General features: G+C 44.3%; 1 protein-coding gene across 3 annotated transcripts; it reads left to right on the top strand.

The window, feature by feature from the left end:
• Positions 1-747: 747 nt before the first annotated feature.
• OSGIN2 (oxidative stress induced growth inhibitor family member 2) lies at positions 748-18,666 on the top strand. 3 transcript variants are annotated; one of them, XM_073550526.1, is made up of 6 exons: positions 748-900; positions 9,698-9,834; positions 11,638-11,774; positions 12,236-12,427; positions 13,753-13,844; positions 15,089-18,666. In XM_073550526.1, exons 2-6 carry the CDS (start codon positions 9,768-9,770, stop codon positions 16,125-16,127), a joined length of 1,527 nt encoding a protein of 508 aa, XP_073406627.1. In that variant the 5' UTR covers positions 748-900; positions 9,698-9,767; the 3' UTR covers positions 16,128-18,666. The 3 variants fall into 3 exon arrangements, with proteins under 3 accessions (XP_073406627.1, XP_073406626.1, XP_073406628.1); XM_073550525.1 differs by having other exon boundaries at positions 748-904; XM_073550527.1 differs by lacking the exon at positions 748-900 and adding an exon at positions 1,313-1,564.
• Positions 18,667-18,870: the final 204 nt, after the last annotated feature.

The raw sequence follows: 18,870 nt of genomic DNA, 5'->3' as shown, positions 1-18,870 counted from the left end.
GGACACTGTGCGGGCATCATACTTTGGCGAGGGGTTGATCTGTAGGGTCATCATAGTGTGTGTGGAGGCTACTGTATAGGAATTCACTGGGGGCAATAATACTGTGTTTGGGGGTCACTTTTGTTGGCGCCATACTTTATGGGGGCCGTGGAATGATTATTTTAGTGAGTGGGAACACTTAGGCCTGTTTCACACTTCAGTTTTTGTCCATCAGTCAAGATCCGCCGTTTTGCAAAAAAAACGGATCCGCCATTTTTCTTGGCAGATCCGTTTTTTTTCCCCATTGAGTTGCATTACCGGCGGATCTTGACGGATGGCCATCCGTTGGATCCGTTTTTTTTGCGGATCCGCCAAAATTTTGACATCCGTCGGAGCATGTAACGTTTTTTCGGGCGGCAGGATCCGCACTTCACACTGCGCATGGCTGAAAGACTTCACTCAGCCTGAAATTTAACCCTAAAGTCTGTTCTGGCGGCTGGAAAAAAAATCAATCTCTCGCTCTCTCTCTCAGTTTAGCAACGGGTCCGCTTTCCGCCATTTTGGCGGATTTTAACTGACACAAAAAACTGAAGTGTGAAGCAGGCCTATGAAGCATCAATAGAAGCAAAAGTAATGTGATCCACAAAATTGGGGCAGCAGAGCGCGTTACATAAGCAGCCGCCAGCTACAGACTGTCACTATAACCCCGCCCCCGACATCTGTCACAATAGCCCCGCCCCCCGAGCGCCCATCTCCCCGCCCCCTGCTGACCACAGACAGGCATTACAGGCGGGCGCGCTGTGTGCTCTGCCTCCTCCTCCCGCAGATCGCTGCTTTAAATCCTCGGCGCTGTCACCGGGGCTGCAGCAGAGGAGGGAGCATGATCCAGTGACTGCACCGCGAGCGGCGTCTCCTCCGCGGGTGGGTGAGTGCGTGGGCAGCGGGCGGGAGGATGCGGCTGCAAGATTGCATCAGCGAGTGAGGGAGAGAGAGGGCGCCGTGCCCCCGGGGCTGATGAATGAGGCAGTGCGCACGTGTGGCGGCCGCAGCCTCTGATGCTCCGGTGCATTTGTGGCGGGGCCGCGATCACACTGTGCGGTTGTGGTGTAGGGGGTGCGGATCAGCCTTTATCATTAATACAGGGCTGTGACCTATAGGGGCTGTGCAGGTGCCTGGCCCCGGAGATGGATGGCTCTCCTCCGCCATCTGTGGTGCAAGTCCAGCTCCTCACTGGCCCCAATGTCATTCACTGTACAGGGATCCTGTCTCCAGCACCTGGATGTCCAGCACCTGGATGTCCAGCACCTGGATGTATAGCACCTGGATGTATAGCACCTGGATGTCCTGCACCTGGATGTCCTGCACCTGGATGTCCAGCACCTGGATGTATAGCACCTGGATGTCCAGCACCTGGATGTCCTGCACCTGGATGTCCAGCACCTGGATGTCCTGCACCTGGATGTCCAGCACCTGGATGTATAGCACCTGGATGTCCAGGTGCTGGTGCTGTATATGCCCCGGCCCCCTGCGAGGCACAGAAAATGGCTCTTGTGTTCCTAGAGGACCAGCGATGCTCACCGGACCTGTGAGTATGATAAATGCTATATTTTGGAGCTTACAGAGCGGATTGGGGCCAGACGTGCATCGTTCTAGACCGCTGTACATGCGGGCTTAAAGGTGCTGGCCCTACTTTATATGGGGCGAAGTGCCCTTTAAAGGGAACCTGTCAGGTCCTGGTTGTCCCCGACTGCTGCCGGGCAGATGACTTTGATAATGTGTCTTCATGTGACTAGTGACACGTCGGAGTTTTCAGGAGGACGTGATCGCCTGCAGCGTGACACCTGCCAGTGAAGCCGGCGGCTCTTCCTGCGCTAGTCTTCTCTCTGATCCCGCACCCCTGGGTGTGAGTGACAGCCTGCGTGCAATAGTCCTTATGGTAGGACCCATGTTCAGGCTGCTGTCAGATATATCAGATAAATGTTTGGCTGCAATACATAGAGGTCGGGGTCCGCAAAGAGTCGTATTTTGCTCATAGAGGAGGGTTATGACTAGGGGAAGTCTCGGGGATGAAGAGCGCCAGTCTTCCATCTGTAACTCAGGACGTCCGGTGTATGTTCTGTATACTCTGCATTTACTATTCATACCTGGTGGAAACTTCTTCTGGTCGCTCAGATGAATGGTAAATCCATGGAGTGGCGCTGACCTGTGAATCGCTTGTGTCCTGTGATGTTTGCATTGGTGGAGCAGTGACGTCTGTGGTTTGTGCCGGTGTGCGCCAAGGCAGCCGGTGAAGAATACGCTACCGTGCCAGTGTTCAGACGAGGGCAAAGCAAACGGCTCAGTATACATGGTGAGAACAGACTGCCGGCTCACCAGTAACGGGGTTACATCGGGGCCCAGGAACCTCGCCACTTTCCGGAAGCAATGAATAATTATCAAACGAATATTGCTCCTACTCATAGGAGCATCCAACATAACGCCAACTCTGCCAACACGTTCCTGATGGGCCAGGGGTACTTATTTATGGCACTGGATATTAATAAAGCTTATGAGCTGGACTGATTTGACAGGTTTCCATAATGCCTATAAACACTGTGTGCCACCGTATGGGTCTGAGGATATGAGAGTGCCTCGTGAACGGACTCTTATAGGATTGTCTAGACTTGCACTATACCAGAAGCCGGAGACTGGACAGAGAGGGCTAATGGGAAGAACCCTTTAAATATTTAGCAATTTATATTTAAAGAAGTTGTGCTCTACTTTAGTTTTGATGATCTATCATTAGGATAGGTCATCAATGTGTGATCATTCGGGGTCCGGCACCCCCACCGGTCAGCTGTTCTCGGTATGGTAGCCAGTCAGGGATGCACCCTTGTGGAGCTGCTCCATCTTCTGATGGTGGCCGAGCGGGGGTACTGCACGTCTGCATCCTTTTCAGATCAATGGGTGACGGGTGTGTAGTGGCTACCGCAGGGTAGGATCAGAAGACTGAGCAGCTCCACAAGGGAGCAAGGATAGTTCGTCAATGCTAAAGTAGTGGACAACCTCTTTACTGCTATATATAACAATTACATAATCTGGAAAATTGGTGAATCCTGCACCAGGAGTATAAATAGCAAATTTGCCTTCTGCTTAGGACCCTCATCTGGGCTAATTTCCCCCCATGGCATATCTACCCTGTAATGTTACTTTTCCCCTGCAGTGGGCAGACATCCGCTGACTGCCGTGCTCTCTTCATTATGAAATGTCTCTTCCAGGACTGAATGGTGCGGTCACCAGTTCATGGAAACATCTGAGCTGTAATATGTGACTCACGACACAATGACACATCTGCCGACTCCTCGTATCATGGCTACAGAAACAAGCTGCAAACCTAGACACGGTGGATGTGAGAGGATGGAGATCTCGATCCACATAATTTACTGATCTTGTAAAGACGAGGTTTTACTGGTATGATTAGTATCTACAGTGGTGCGGAAAGTATTCAGACCCCGTTACATTTTCACTCTTTGTTTCATTGCAGCCATTTAGTAAATTCAAACAAGTTCTGTTTTTTTTTTTTTTCTTATTAATGTACACTCTGCACCCCATCTTGACTGAAAAATTTTTTTTTTTAAATTTGTCAAATTTATTAAAAGAGAAACTGAAATATCACATGGTCATAAGTAGTCAGACCCTTTGCTCAGTACTGAGCACCCTTTGGAGCTAGTACAGCCATGAGTCTTCTTGGGAATGATGCAACAAGTTTTTCACACCTGGATTTGGGGATCCTCTGCCATCCTTCCTTGCAGATCCTCTCCAGTTCCGTCAGGTTGGATGGTGAACGTTGGTGGACAGCTATTTTCAGGTCTCTCCAGAGATGCTCAATTGGGTTTAGGACAGGACTCTGGCTGGGCCAGTCAAGAATGGTCAGAGTTGTTCTGAAGCCACTCCTCTGTTATTTTAGCTGTGTGCTTAGGGTCATTGTCTTGTTGGAAGGTGAATCTTCGTCCAAGTCTGTGGTCCAGAGCACTCTGGAAGAGGTTTTCATCCAGGATGTCTCTGCACTTGGCCGCATTTGTGTTTCCTTCAATGGAAACCAGTTGTCCTGTCCCTGCAGCTGAAAAACACTCCCATAGCTTGATGCTGCCACCACCATGTTTCACTGTTGGGATTGTATTGGGCAGGTGATGAGCAGTGCCTGGTTTTCTCCACACATACCACTTAGAATTATCACCAAAAAGTTCTATCTTCATCTCATCATACCAGAGAATCTTATTTCTCATAGTCTGGGAGTCCTTCATGTGTTTTTCAGCAAACTCTATGTGGGTTTTCATATGTCTGGCACTGAGGAGAGTCTTCCGTCGGGCCACTCTGCCATAAAGGCCCAACTGGTGGAGGGCTGCAGTGATAGTTGACTTTGTGGAACTTTCTCGCATCTGTGGAGCTCAGCCACAGTGATTTTGGGGTTCTTTACCCTTCACCAAGGCTCTTCTCCCACAATTGCTCAGTTTGACTGGACAGCCAGGTCTAGGAAGACACCTGGTGGTCCCAAACATCTTCCATTTAAGGATTATGGAGGCCACTGTACTCTTAGGAACCTTGAGTACTGCAGAAATTCTTTCGTAACCTTGGCCAGATCTGTGCCTTGCCACAATTCTGTCTCTGAGCTCCTTGGCCAGTTCCTTTGACCTCATGATTCTCATTTGGTCTGACATGCACTGTGAGCTGTGAGGTCTTATATAGACAGGTATGCGCCTTTACAAATCCAGTCCTATCAGTTTAATTAAACACAGCTGGACTCCAATAAAGGAGTAAAACCATCTCAAGGAGGATCACAAGGAATTGGACAGCATGTGACTTAAATATGAGTGTCTGAGCAAAGGGTCTGATTACTTATGACTATGTGATATTTCAGTTTTTCTTTTTAATAAATTTGCAAAAAATGTCTACATTTCTGTTTTTTCAATAAAGATGGGGTGCAGAGTGTACATTTATGAGAAAAAAATTAACTTTTTTGAACTTACCAAATGGCTGTAATGAAACAAAAAGTGAAAAATTTAAAGAGGTCGGAATACTTCCCGTACCCACTGTATGCCAAGTTCCAGGAAAAAAGACTAGGAGGGATGTGTAGGTTTTAAGAGCCTTTTGTCTCTGACTAGTTTACATGCAATTTTTGTGGCAGGTATGGTGTGTTTTTTTTTTTTTTTTTTTTTCAGTGAAAGTCTAAAAAACACAAAGCGGCTTTATTTAAAACTTGACATGCGATAAAGTGGGGGGAAAACTGCAGAGTCAATGCAATGAAAGAAACGCAAATTATTTAATTTTACCTAATGGGTACAGAAAGTCTGCAACATCAATACTCCCTAAATGCTCATTGTGGGAACGTGACAGTTTTGTGACTTGAGTGTCCCTCAAAAGATAACAAAGCATCGGATGTTGGAAATTGTCTGCTGATCCGAGGTAAAGCATTCCAGAGGGTAGGTGCAGCTTCAGATAACCTTTACAGATGAGTATAGGGAGCTAACCAGATGAAAGGTTTGATAACCATTATGAGAGCTGTAGGAATGAGCAGCATAGTGAAGTGTTGTAGACTATTTTGCGTTTTATGCCACAGACCTGTAACTTGAAAAGTCATTAGTAAGGACCGTATTGTATCTACCAGTTTACAGCATGGATCTAATCCTGGAAAGGTGCTAGTAAGCCATTTTAGGCACTTGGATGGATACCATTTTTCTTACACCTATGAGGATAGGCTTCTGTTCACACTAGCACCATAGCATCCATTTGTCACAGAAGCTGTGACCTTTTGATGGATCTGTTGTCTGATAGATCCGGACAGAGAGTGTGCAGAGATCGTCAGCTCTCCTGAACGTTTCCGATGGCTTCTGTTCAAGAGATGGTTAACTTCTTTCTTCCTTCTGACTCCCAGCTAGCCGCTCCATTGCCGGATTGTAAAGTCCTAGTGGGGCTGTTCCAAAATGAAAATTCTCTACTAATTAAAATAACAATGCGGGGATTTTGTAGGTCACATCTCGCAGAAGGCTTAGAGGGATTTGTGCAGCCGATGCAGTGCCCCCCTACACCTCCTCGCTGCCGAGGGGCGCTGCTGCAAAATCTCCTGGTTTGTACTTAAATGGGAAAATCTGGGTACTGTTCTTACACGGTTTATCTAGGACTTGTATGTTTAGCCCCCAACCTCTCCAAAAAAAATAAATAAATAAAAGCTATCTACCTTTGTGCTTCCTTCTTCAGCCAGTAATGGTGTAACACAGACTATATAGAAGCCAAAGAATGAAATATCTGTTACGTGGGTTGAGACACCGGTCCATCAAGTTCAGCCTTTCTGTATCGCTAGAATATTCATAACCCACAATATTATACAATGATGCAAAGAATTTTAGCAGAAGATACGAAAATTTAAGAAAAATATAACCCCCAATGTTGTCATTCTCTGTTACAATTTATTAACGAATTTGGTGCCAATCCTGTGTCCATGAACGGGCCGGCACATCTGCTCCTGTGACCGCACCTTGCATATAGTGGCCGGATGATTCCACCCTGTGCCGCGTCTTATCACTGACCGCCTCGCCATCCATTTCCTCTTGCTTGGTCTGGACAGTGACCCCGCAGCAGTCGTCTATGGAGAGATCTGCTGAGGTCTCTGTTGGCCGCCTTTTGCCTGCTGTCGGCACATCGCTGGGCACGTTACTGGGCCATTCTGGGACTACAGAAACTGTAAGTTTCTGGGTGTGGTCCTGCAGTGATCACTAGTGAAGAGGAATCCCGCTGTGACCACTAGCGCGGTGAGGTTGTCCTCTGGGGTTAGACCACTGGGGCAGTGAGGTCCTCTGGGGTTATTCCCATGGTGCTGATGAGGGGTCATGCCTCCAGTGTGTGCGTTGCTTGTCAGACATGTCATGCGCACCCATCCCCAGTGTCCCTTGATGCCCATCTTGTGGACTTCAGTCTTGATTACATCTGTCCAGTGGTGTTCTATACTCAGTCTAATCCTAGCGGCACATGCGTGCTCCCCTCCTCCCGCCCTGTGAAGAGGTAAAATTACAAATCCAGCTCTTCATGAATCGCCTTGGCCTGTTATTAGTTTTACTCCCCAAAGACAGATTTATTTTTATCCTTCATCTTCGCGCTTGTGCATTTGAGTTCTGTTCGAGAAAATATCTTGGCGCTCATCCAGATTCCAAGCTCTCCGCTGAGAGCAGAAACACAAAAACTTACTTTCATTTATTCCTTTACTCATGTGACAAGTCAGTCTTCAAGAGCAATGATGTCTTCATCCAACACTTTCTTCTCCGTATACTGCATTTCACCGGCTCTAGAGCAGGAGTGATAGAGTATACAGGGTGGGCCATTTATATGGATGCACCTAAATAAAATGGGAATGGTTGGTGTTATGAATTTGTCACCGAGGAGGAACCACAAAAAATTCCCAGAAAAACAGAGAGGTTGGTAACTATGCAGATTCCTGATCTTAACCACACAATTAACAGTAGCAGTGGAGCGTTCCTACGATGTTCCTAGACGCCTCGTCACTGCCGGAGGACTACATAAACCTAAAGCAAGAAAAGGGAAAACTAACTGCCCCAGAGCAGACCCCAAATTAATAGACAGCCCCCACACATGTATTGACGGTGAAGCAAGATGAAAACACAAACACAGGCAGGAAAATAGGCCGAGCAAACGATGGGGCCCGACTAACTAGAAAGGAAAGTCACTGTCTGCAATCTGCCAAAAAACCCTACCAAAATAATGTCCAACACGTCTGATAGCAAAATTAACCCTGAAGTCACTAGACTTCTCCCACTATATCAGCACTCTGAAATATTCTGAAACAGAGCAAAAAGAGGCCAATCTAATAAGGGACAAAAATGCAAATTGGCAAATACAGATAAATAGGAGTGGAAGTTCAGCATGGCCCCAGCAGGGGCAAGCTGACCACACAAGAAACTGAATTGACCAACAAGCGCAAGTGTGAACATTAGCAAAAAAACAAACTTAACTTGAGAAGACTGGAAGAGAGCTGAAGTCCAAGACCTGAGAAGCAGACTGAATCACCAGCACTAGGATAGGGTGTGGGCTGTCTTATATCCAGTCTGATACTCCACAGATCCAATCGTTATCCTCCTCATCAGGTGGCAGATCACTACCACTTAAACCAACCTCACTACCTCCTGTCACCACCAGAGGGAGAACGGAAGGAGAACTCTCAACTGGTGGAGCAGAAAATGAGCTCATAACAGGTTGTGATATCAACTTCCTGTTTGTGGCACATTAGTATATGGGAGGGGGAACTTTTCAAGATGGGTGGTGACCATGGCTGCCATTCTGAAGTCGGCCATTTTGGATCCAACTTTATTTTTTCCAATGGGAAGAGGGCCATGTGACACATCATACTTATTGAGAATTTCACAAGAAAAGAAATGGTGTGCTTGGTTTTAACGTAACGTTTTTCTATCATGAGTTATTTGCAAGTTTATGACCACTTATAAAATGTGTTCAAAGTGCTGCCCATTGTGTTGGATCGTCAATGCAACCCTCTTTTCCCACTCTTGACACACATGTATAAGTGTTTATACCCCCCCTCCCCCAAGACTTACATGTCTGCTGTTTTCATCACCTCTCCAAACGTGACATATGGTCATGCACATCTTTGAAATGTATATCCATGGACCCCCTTATATCATCTATCGGTTGCTGCAGTCCCAAGAAATTCCTCCCCCCCCCCCCCCCGAAAAAAAAAAAAAAAAAAGTTTCCCAGCCCCAATTTATTTAGCTTGAATGATTCTCATGGTCTACCGTATGTGAGGTCAGGCACCACACCAGGCAGGGAAGCCAGACAGTGAGCTATTAATCGAGGTAAAGAGGCTGGTGCTGGCCGGTGACACCTCCTTGGGATGCAAAAGATAGTTAAAGGGATATTCTTATCTCCAAGATCCTATCCTAATATGTAGTAGGTGTAGTAAAGCAAATACCTCCAATTAGAAATGTGGTATATTTCCTCGAATTCCATAAGTCTCTTTCATCATGTGCAGGCATTGCAGGACCTTAGGTATCCATGGTGATCCAGTGACAGTTAGCTAGTTGCTAGTGGTCATAACCATGGATACCTAAGGTCCTGCACATGAGGGAAGAGATATAGAGAATCAGAAATACTATACTATATTTCCAATTGTTGGCATTGCAATTATTATTAGATGGTAATACCCCTTTAAATGCTCTGTCATGCCAAGAGTACTTTAAAACCTAACTATCATATGAACAAAAATGCTAATTATTTGAAAAAGCAAAAACGGATGGAAGATATAAAGATGTCAGTGGATTTACATTTCCAAGTCTTGCGTGTCCATTCATGGGGGTTATCCTTCTGACAGATTCCCTGCATACATATATTACTATTTCCCTTTTTCTTTTTTTTTACCTTGTTTCCAAACTGTTAATGAGACAGTGTGTAGCACTCTGCTCCCTATACCTGGCACCCCTCCCTGTCCTGCCAATGACGTCTGCCATTGTCCTCCATAGAGGAGAGCTCCTTTTGTATCTGAGGAGTAAGAAGTGGAATTACATAGTCACTTGGGAACAGTATTAACCCCTCTGTCACCTGGACCACAGCTGAAAGCCTGGAGTTGGAGGGGTGGTGTAAAGTATAATTTTATAAAGTACCATATATGTGATTTTTTTTGTTGGTAAAATAACAATTTATTTATTTTTTCTTCTCCAGCATCGGCCCTGACCGCAGACCATTGCCTGGGTAGTTTGGAACTGCAGCAATAATATTACGCCCTGTAGTGATGCCTTTAGCTGAAGAAAACCCCCTCTCAAGAGACCCTCCGCTAATTCTTCCAGTGGTTGTCATAGGTAGGTGAATGTGCAATCAGAAGTTCTTCTCATCACAGTTTTGCATCCATATTACAGATATGAGATTTGGTAAGTGGAGCAGCCAAGTGGCAAATTCCCAATAATTGCTTCAGCTCCATTATAGCTTCATAGTTTTTAGGGTTGAAGGTAGATCCTATTCCATCAATTTCAAGCTATAACCTACATGTTGAGGTAGGCAAAAAAACCAATGAGGCAGATGCTAATAGGTCCATAATAGCTGAAAAATCTCTTCTTGACTCCAGATACGGCATTAGACTAAAAAGAAATTTTTTTTTTTTTTTTTGAGTTACTCAACCATTACACTATCATGTGGCCGAGAGTTCCATAGTCTCACTGCTCTTACAGTGAAGAATCTCCTTCTGTAATTCTGATTAAAGCATCTTTCCCGTAGAAGATGCTTCCTTGTCGCAGACCTAGGTGTAAAAAGGTCTACTATTTGGGCCTTGTAATAAGATCGCCCCTAAGCCTTAGTTTTGACTGACTAACTTCAAGTTGGATAACCTTTCTTGGTACTGCAGTCCACCCGTTGGCTTAATAACTTTGGTCGCTCTTATACACTGGAGCACAAACTTGTATACAATAATTAAAGTGTGGTTGCACTAGTGACTTGTAAAGAGGCAGAACTGTGTTTTCATGACCATCTATGCCTCTTTTAATGCATGCTTTGATTTTATTATCCTTGGCAGCAGCTGTTTGGCATTGGTCACTAAAGTTGAGTTTGCCATAGATCCCTCTATAACTTTGAATTATCCTCTGTGTTGTTTAGTATCTGTAAATATTGATATTCTATTATGATTGTCTACTACAAGGTATTTAACAAATATTAAACAGAAGATGGCCCAATACTGACCCCTGTGGTAACCCACTGATAATTTTAATCCATAGTGTGATTCTCTAATAAACTCCCTCTGTCTTTCATTACTGAGCCAGCTGTTAACCCACATTCACATTTTCCCTTGTTCCCATTGCTCATTTTACGTGGCATTGTATCAAAGTCCTAATAGAAAACGACCACGTGATTACTCTGGTCCAGTTTTGAACTTGTCTCCTCATTGAAGAATTTTAGATTAGTTTTATAAAACTAGATGCCTCATAACCCAACATTAACATGGGTTTATTTAAACTGAGACACACTCCAGGGTAGCATTTCTTTGAAAACACTTAAAGATTTTGCCCACTGGAGACGCTTCACTTACCAGCCTATAATTCCCAGACTCAGATTTTGTCATCTGCTTAAATATTGGCACCACGTTTGCCCTGCGCCAGTCAGACCCTATTATCATGGGGTCCTTGAATATTAGAAATAATGGTCTATCATTGTACTTAATTCCTACAGTACTCGGGGGATGTACACTATCTGGGCCTGGTGATTTCTCTACTTTAGTGTTTTTGAGTTGACACTGTACGTCTTTCTAGGTTAAGCAGGTGACATGTAATGGATAATTCGTGGTATCCCCGATCATGGGATTTTTCTTGTGTAAATGCTGTAGATTAAACTTGCCAAAATCTGTCTTCATACTAAAGTGATGCCAATGCTTCAACCATCCTGCAAATAGTCCAGGTTTCATAATACTGACTGTGTACTGTAGGTGCCAGCTTACCATCGCCCTTAGCTAGTAGTCTCCATCAGTGGGCCATGTTGCTGTGCCGTGTACATCATACATCCCCACCAGTCACATCGATCAGAGTTTGCTTGGACCTTCTGTCAGGAGCAGCTGGTGTGATGTAGAGTGGAAAAATCTATACAACCGGTACTAACATAACATGCATTTTCCATTGCAGGAAATGGACCATCTGGAATCTGCTTGTCTTACATGTTGTCTGGTTACAGACCATATCTCTCCCCTGAAGCTCTACATCCGAATCCTATACTGCACAGCAAGCTAGAAGAGGCCCGCCATCTCTCTATTCCTGAGCAGGTAGAACCACCTGTGACAGTCACACCTCGGGTCCAAAACTTATAGACTTGTATATTGAAATACTTTTTTTTTATTTTTTTTATTTAAAGGGCATCTGTCAGCACCAATTGACTCTTCAAACTAAGCATACATTTGATGCACCCTTGGTGTGGCCAACTGTTTAGTGCACCCTCTCATCTAATCTATCTTCATTTTTCTTTAACTCCTATAAGGTCAAGAAGGATGGTGGAGACAAATGCAAAATATGTAGGTGGGACGGTCCATTGAAAAGCTTGTGAGCGGCTGTGCTTGGTTTGAACAGTCGTTTTGTGGTGGCAGATGCCTTCTAATATTTGATCTACTTCAATGAAAATTGCCAAATTTGTGGTCTGTTTATATTTTCAGTAACCAAAATCAACCATGCTTTTTGGGGTCTTCATTACTTGCTGCTTATCACCTTATGTTTTTCTGTTCCCTTTCAGGATTTGGAATACTTGTCAGAAGGACTGGAGGGTCGCTCGTCTAACCCTGTGGCCGTGTTGTTTGACACACTCCTGCACCCAAATGCTGATTTTGGGTATGATTACCCATCTGTTCTGCAATGGAAATTGGAACAAGAGCACTATATTCCTCATATAGTGCTCGGGAAGGGGTCCCCAGGTGGAGCCTGGCATGTGAGTAGACGTTATTCCATGTATGGTTCCTGGAGAGTCTGTGATTTTACTATACCTGTTGAGGAGCTAGACATTTCCATATTATGATGCATTTGCTTCTTTACTCTTCACCACTCTCGCCATCTGTTTTTGCCACGTGGGTAGAGCTGCGCACCAAGAGTGGCCTTCTACAGCCCATCATATTCACTCTAATTCATGCCTACAAGTGATGTGAATGATGGAAGTATGTGCCCTCCTGTGGACTGATGTAGATTTAACTTCTGGTGCATGAAAATTAAGAGCTTTTCGCCTTTTTAAGCCAGAGAATGATGTATCAAATGTAGGCAAATGATCGTCAGTCTTAATTAGTTCCCTTGTCCAGGCGTTGGAAGCGGAGATCACATTACATACAGCTCTGGCAAAATAAGAGACCACCACATCAAAACCCTGTCATGGGCAGCCCATTCTCCAGACCTGAACCCCATTGAAAACCTCTGGAATGAAATCAAGAGGATGATGGATAGTCCCAAGTCATTAAAGAAGAACCGCTTACATTTTTGCACCAGAAGCAGTGTGAAAGACTGGTGGAAAGCATGCCAAGATGCATGAAAGCTGTGATTAAAAATCATGGTTATTCCTCAAAATATTGATTTCAGAACTCTTCCTGAGTTAAAACATTAGTATTTTTGTTTCTAAATTATTATGAACTTGTTTTTATTGCATTATTTGAGGTCTCTGAAAGCACTGTGTTTTTCTTTTATTTTGACCATTTCTCCTTTTCAGAAAAAAACCCCCAAAGTTTATTGCTTGGAAATTCTGAGACATGTTGTCAGAAGTTTGTAGAATATAAATAACAATTTACATTTTACTCAAAAATATACCTAGAAAGAGAAAAATCAGACAAACTGAACATTTGGAAGTGGTCACTTATTTTTTTGTCAGAGCAGTAGATGTTTCAGGCAAAACTACCCATCACCTGTCAACTAGATTAGAAGGGGACACCAAGAATTTTCCAGAAAATGGAGGACCTCGCCTACGAGGAGGGGACGAGCATGTGCTCTTCTGCTCAAGTCATTATTTATGGCCCTGATGGAAGAAGCGAAGCGCTCTGTCCACAAAGCATCTAGCCGTTATCACCTCTAAAGAGGATGGCTGGTAGATCCTTCAGCCTTGAATATCACTCTACTCTGAATCTGTCAGTAGGATTAACCCCTTTAAATATTAAGCCATAGGAAGCAAAGTCTTGTAATAGATCAGAGATTACAACAGAGTTTAAACTGTACAATGAAATACTTCCTTTACCAGACAGTCCACTCTTACTATTCTTGCGTATCTCATTCTTTTAGGATATGGAAGGGTCCATTTTGACTCTCAGCCTGGGTGATTGGATGGAGTTACCTGGCCTAAAGTTTAAAGACTGGGCCATGGGTAAGAGAAGGTGAGTACCAGCTCCCGTGTGATGTCATACGGGAGGGGATTTATATAATCTGGTTCAGGGGCCACATGAAGACCACAATGCTATTATGTTCAGTGGCAGCCACACCTGCTTGCCCCATACTTCATACTGTTCATGTGTCGTGCCCCAAAGCAAAAAGTATAGCTGTGGTAGAATGTAGATCTTCATCGTTATCTGATCATGGTGACTTCCTAGCCTTTGCCCATAACTCTCACAACGGAGAATAGAAAGTCTAATTTGGCCCTCTGTCGAGTGTGAAGGGTGTGTGAGGTCCCCCCCCCCCCAAACACTTTTTTTTTTTTTTTTTTTTTTATGTGAATCGGGTTAAAATTGAAGTTTGGGTAGCCCCAAATGACCCTCAAATCTATGACCTATCCCTATGTTAATTCACCAGAATGTGTGTGTGTGATCTCCTGTCAGTATCCTTGAAGTGGCCATACATTTAAGAGCACTCTCCCACTTGCTTGGTTTTCGTCTAACCCAGCCCTTATCTGGCTCTATGAAGCTAGAGCTGTCAATCAAAGATGAGGAGGGTGAAGATGGTGGGATGGTGCACTTAAAGAGAGCTAGTCATGTGGAAAAAGAACCTTGCTATTAACCTGTAGATAAGGGGTTAATAGTGTTCTGACCCTACCCTGTATTGGCACTCAGATCCCCGCTGCCACAAGGAAATTTAACTTTATTCCTACCGGCAGCATTTGTGTTTCGGTCACAGGGGTGGCACCGGTACGGTTTCAGTCACCGCTCTGTGTGTAGTAACCGCGCCCCCGGCCTTGACTGAAAGCCGGCCCTAATAGTGATCCTGCTCTCAGTCAGTGTTGGGGGCATGGTGTAAGTGCGGTCACCGGGCAGCTTCTGAATGCTATTAATCTGCAGGGTAATAGCATTTTTTTTTTTTTTTTTTTTTTTTTTTTTTCACGTGACAGATTCACTTTAAATGTTTGGCCACACCATGATGCACTGAGCGCCTGTCCTTTGTCATCACAGAATAGAGTCTGTCCCTTTAAGCAATTTACAGAGCCCATCAGCGCCACTCACTGTTTAGAGTCCGCTATTGGGTACTACACCTTAGTTCCTGATTGACAATGGTGTAATGGATAAGTACATGACCAATGCTGTTCCCTGCCCCACGATAATGAGGAATGGTTCCCATAGGTGATCATACTGCCATCTTTGTGATTATCTACTATATATTATGTTTTTTTTCTTTTTCTTCCCCCATGTAGAAATCTAAAGAGTGACCGGGCGACACCAGCAGAAGTGGCATCCTACTACAAACATTACGTAAAACTAATGGGAATTCAGAGAAATTTTATAGATCATACTTTTATCACTTCTGTGGCGAGGCCTTACTGGGAAGCAGACGGTTCTGTAAGCCACGATTCCGAAAATGTTCCATGTGAAGAAACTTGCATTAATAAAGAAAATGAAGACCTTCTCAAGAAGAACTGGGAAATTCATGGTTATCGGAAGGCTGCCGATGGTTCTCATCAACCTTTCTGTCTCTTTGCGGAAAGTCTTGTTCTTGCTACTGGAACATTTGATGCCCCTGCTCGTCTGGAAGTCCATGGAGAGAACCTTCCTTATGTTTCACATTCAATTGCTGAATTTGAAGATGCTGTAGGGAAAGGACGGCTGAGTGGAGCGGTGGACCCGGTCCTTGTTGTGGGAGCCGGACTGACAGCAGCTGATGCTGTTTTATGCGCCTACAACAATAAGATTCCAGTAATTCATGCTTTCCGAAGAAGACTCAACGATCCAAATCTGATTTTTAAACAATTGCCAAAAAAACTGTACCCAGAGTACCACAAGGTGTACAATATGATGTGTACACAAGTCTCTTCAGCTGCTTCCAACTTGTACCCCTCTTATACAAGTTATCCTGAGCACTTTGTACTTTCTTTCAAGCCAGACATGAAGTGTGTCCTTCAGAGTAGTGGACTGAAGAAGGTCGTCAAGATATCTATGGCTTTAGTCTTGATTGGATCTCATCCAAACCTCTTTTTCTTAAAAGAACAAGGTCGGAGTTTAGGACACAAACCCAATGAGCCGATCACATGTAAAGGCAACCCTGTGGAAATTGATCCATACACATATGAATCTTGTAAGGAACCAAATCTGTTTGCCCTGGGACCTCTAGTTGGGGACAACTTCATTAGGTTTCTGAAAGGTGGAGCACTTGCCATAACTCGATGTCTAGGAGTGAGACAGAAGAAAACGCGTCATCGAATGGTGGAAGGTGGTAGTGAAGATGGAGTGTCATGAAGTGCTACTTTGTCTTCTAGTGCATTCCCCTATCCCCCCACCCCCTCCTTTCATAATCTGCCACCTTGCAGATGCCATCAGTATGTGTTTTTGCACAGTGCAATGTATTTCATAATCTATGGTGAGACTGAAACAAAGTGCTGCTTTTGTAGAAGATCCAGTCTACCTTAGAGGACAAACCAGATTTTTATAATGTCCTCTGTCTCTTTAGCTTTCGTTCAGTCAGTTATACTTACATACATTTTTTTTTTTTTTGCCCATATTTTCATTTTTTTATGGCATGTCGTAAATTGTCAGCATTCAGTGTTATTGGGCTGTTTGTAGTTGGAAGTATGTGCTTCCTTCATATTCTATGAGATATAGTGTCCCAGACTGCTACCAGTTGGTTCATTGTAGAAAAATGCTGAGGACTCTCAATCCTGAATATTTTTGTAGAAAAATGGGAACCATTGTAACTCCAGATATAGTTTTAGCTTACTGACCAAGGATATGTTATGTATATTGATGTACAGGTCCACACTGCCAAATGGAGGGGTATTGAAGTGCCCTTATCAAAAAGATCCAACTCCACTTTATATAATGCTACTGATGTCAAGTACTGGGGCTGATGTGTCCAGATCTCTGTATAGAATACATACTGGCTAAAAGTCAGCTGGATCTGATGTGTAAGAGGGTCTTCCTGACTTGCCCCTTACTCATGTGGGGGGGGGGGGGGGGACGGAAGTTTTGGGCAGTAAGAATGAGAGAAGATGAGGTGGCCAGCAGTGGCATTCTCCTCCTGCTCCATTGAAAACACATGAATGCTTGGCTGGACTGTGTGCTCATGTGTTGGGGGTACGGGAATGATACCTGTTCGTTTGATGGAAAGCCATCTCAGGTAATGGAAAATTTATCAAAACTAAAGCCGGTCACAACTATAAAACGTTCATATACAATCTCAACCATGTCCCATAATAGATCAAATACCCTAGAAATAAAAGTTGTGACCCTCACATTCCTCAGAGCGGATAATAGTATTTTTTGTTTGAAAAAGTAAGATATAAAGAGGGTAAGTGTCTACAGTATATACTCACTACCTGTCCCTGTAAAAATAAACAAGGATCCCTTTAATTAAAACCTTGTTACTGTACTCTAGGTTTGAAGAATGCATAGGAAATGGGTGAGGGGTGTATTTAAAAGGGTTACCTGTCTCTGGCTCAAGAAAGCTAGAGCTGGCAAAGAAAATTGGGGAAACCAAGTAGGTGGGACGGTGCACAGGACTGGTTTTGTGCAACCTTAGTGAGGCCAGAGCGCCTGTCGTGGGTTGGAATAGTCAGTCTATGTTAACAGACCCCTTTACAAAGTTTGGCCATTATGCCTGTGATATGTGCCAGATCCATACCAGGGATAAATAAAATGGTAGCTTGCATTTGCTAAGCTAGGAAGTACCTCTCGGCCAGGTAAGTGCCCTATTATTGCCAATCCTGATGCATAAGTATGGTGGCCTGTGGCCGCGTATAAATATGTCTGTGTTACCCACCATGATGCTTCTAGCACTGGATAAGAGCTGTATGAGACAAGTTACTGTACAAGTAATGGCGGTACATAAGAGAAGTGATGACCTGCAAAGAGGTGTCGCATGCTGACTACAGACCTTCATCCCCCCCTCCCCCTATTGAGATAATCGACATTATCGGGTCCGACCTGCACTTATTTTTGGTAGAGAAAAATGCCCATTTAGTAATGGGGAAATCGGGAGGATGGCTGTTTGGCTAAACACTCCTAGTATGTGGGGCATTATGAGAACACATCGGGGAAGAGTCTGCTCCCAACCTCCTTTAGACAGTTACAGTGGTTGTGTAAGAGCCCTGGAAACAGCACTTTTTTATATATATATATTGGTCATAGCACTTTTTTATGTTGGTCATGTCTGGTATGACAGATGAACCCCCAAAATTGAAATGTCGCTTATCAGAGTGTCACTGTTGAGGCAGGACACGCCTGATTTCTAATCTCTGGCTATTCACTTTAAAACTGCTGGTGCCTGATGTCAGACTTGTATGTGACTTGTGTCTCTGAACAGATGGACTTTCTGCAGTGTTGAGGTTGCATGTTGTCCTTTTTGCCCCGTAGGGAACCATAGAGGTCGCAAGCGTCGGCCTGGCCTACATGAATGTTTTTCCTGCTGCGGTGTTCAGTAATCTGCCCCCCTATGTACTATGAGTACAGACCCCTGTAACAGTGTGTGGCCTTGCCGTACGATGGTTTACACGCACTCTCCGGTGACCCCGCAGCATATTAGCACTTATACATTCCTATCTGTTTGTATGCAATATTTTAGGATGTGTCATGTTCTGACAGATGACCCTTAGGAGGCCCAAAATGTATACAGTCTGCCGTTGTCATTATGGTTTCTCTGTGAAACATCCGTACACTAAGCACAATGCTGTGTAAGGTGAAATCTATTCAGATGCTGTCTGTAACAATTTGCTGTGCAAAATATGGTTGTTGAAATGCAACTTTATATTATGCAATATAAAAATCATATGATGAAAAACCAGCTCCTGTCTGCTTCCTCTAAGTGGTTGACCCTGTATACAGCGGGGGGGGGGGGGGGGATGAGCTGCCCTCCTACTAGAGGGGATCACTGAAAGCTGCCCCCATTACAGGCTCAGTCCTTTACAACATAGGGGATAAAATGAATTTCTGCAGTTGGGTTTCTTTAGCTTTCTCTAGTATATGTTCCATTGTCTATTGCTGTCTG

This window comes from Dendrobates tinctorius, unplaced genomic scaffold (genome assembly GCF_039654945.1).
Source record: "Dendrobates tinctorius isolate UK_male_01 unplaced genomic scaffold, ASM3965494v1 ptg000165l, whole genome shotgun sequence".
Classification (NCBI taxonomy): domain Eukaryota; kingdom Metazoa; phylum Chordata; class Amphibia; order Anura; family Dendrobatidae; genus Dendrobates; species Dendrobates tinctorius.
Note: the sequence above shows the minus strand (reverse complement) of the source record. Positions and strands in the feature narration are given on the sequence as shown.

Coding starts and splice junctions, on each gene's coding strand:
- OSGIN2 (XM_073550526.1), top strand. CDS start 9,768: ATGCCTTTAGCTGAAGAAAACCCCCTCTCAAGAGACCCTCCGCTAATT. Junction 11,775..12,235: donor ATCTCTCTATTCCTGAGCAG/GTAGAACCACCT, acceptor GTTCCCTTTCAG/GATTTGGAATACTTGTCAGA. Junction 12,428..13,752: donor CCCCAGGTGGAGCCTGGCAT/GTGAGTAGACGT, acceptor TCATTCTTTTAG/GATATGGAAGGGTCCATTTT.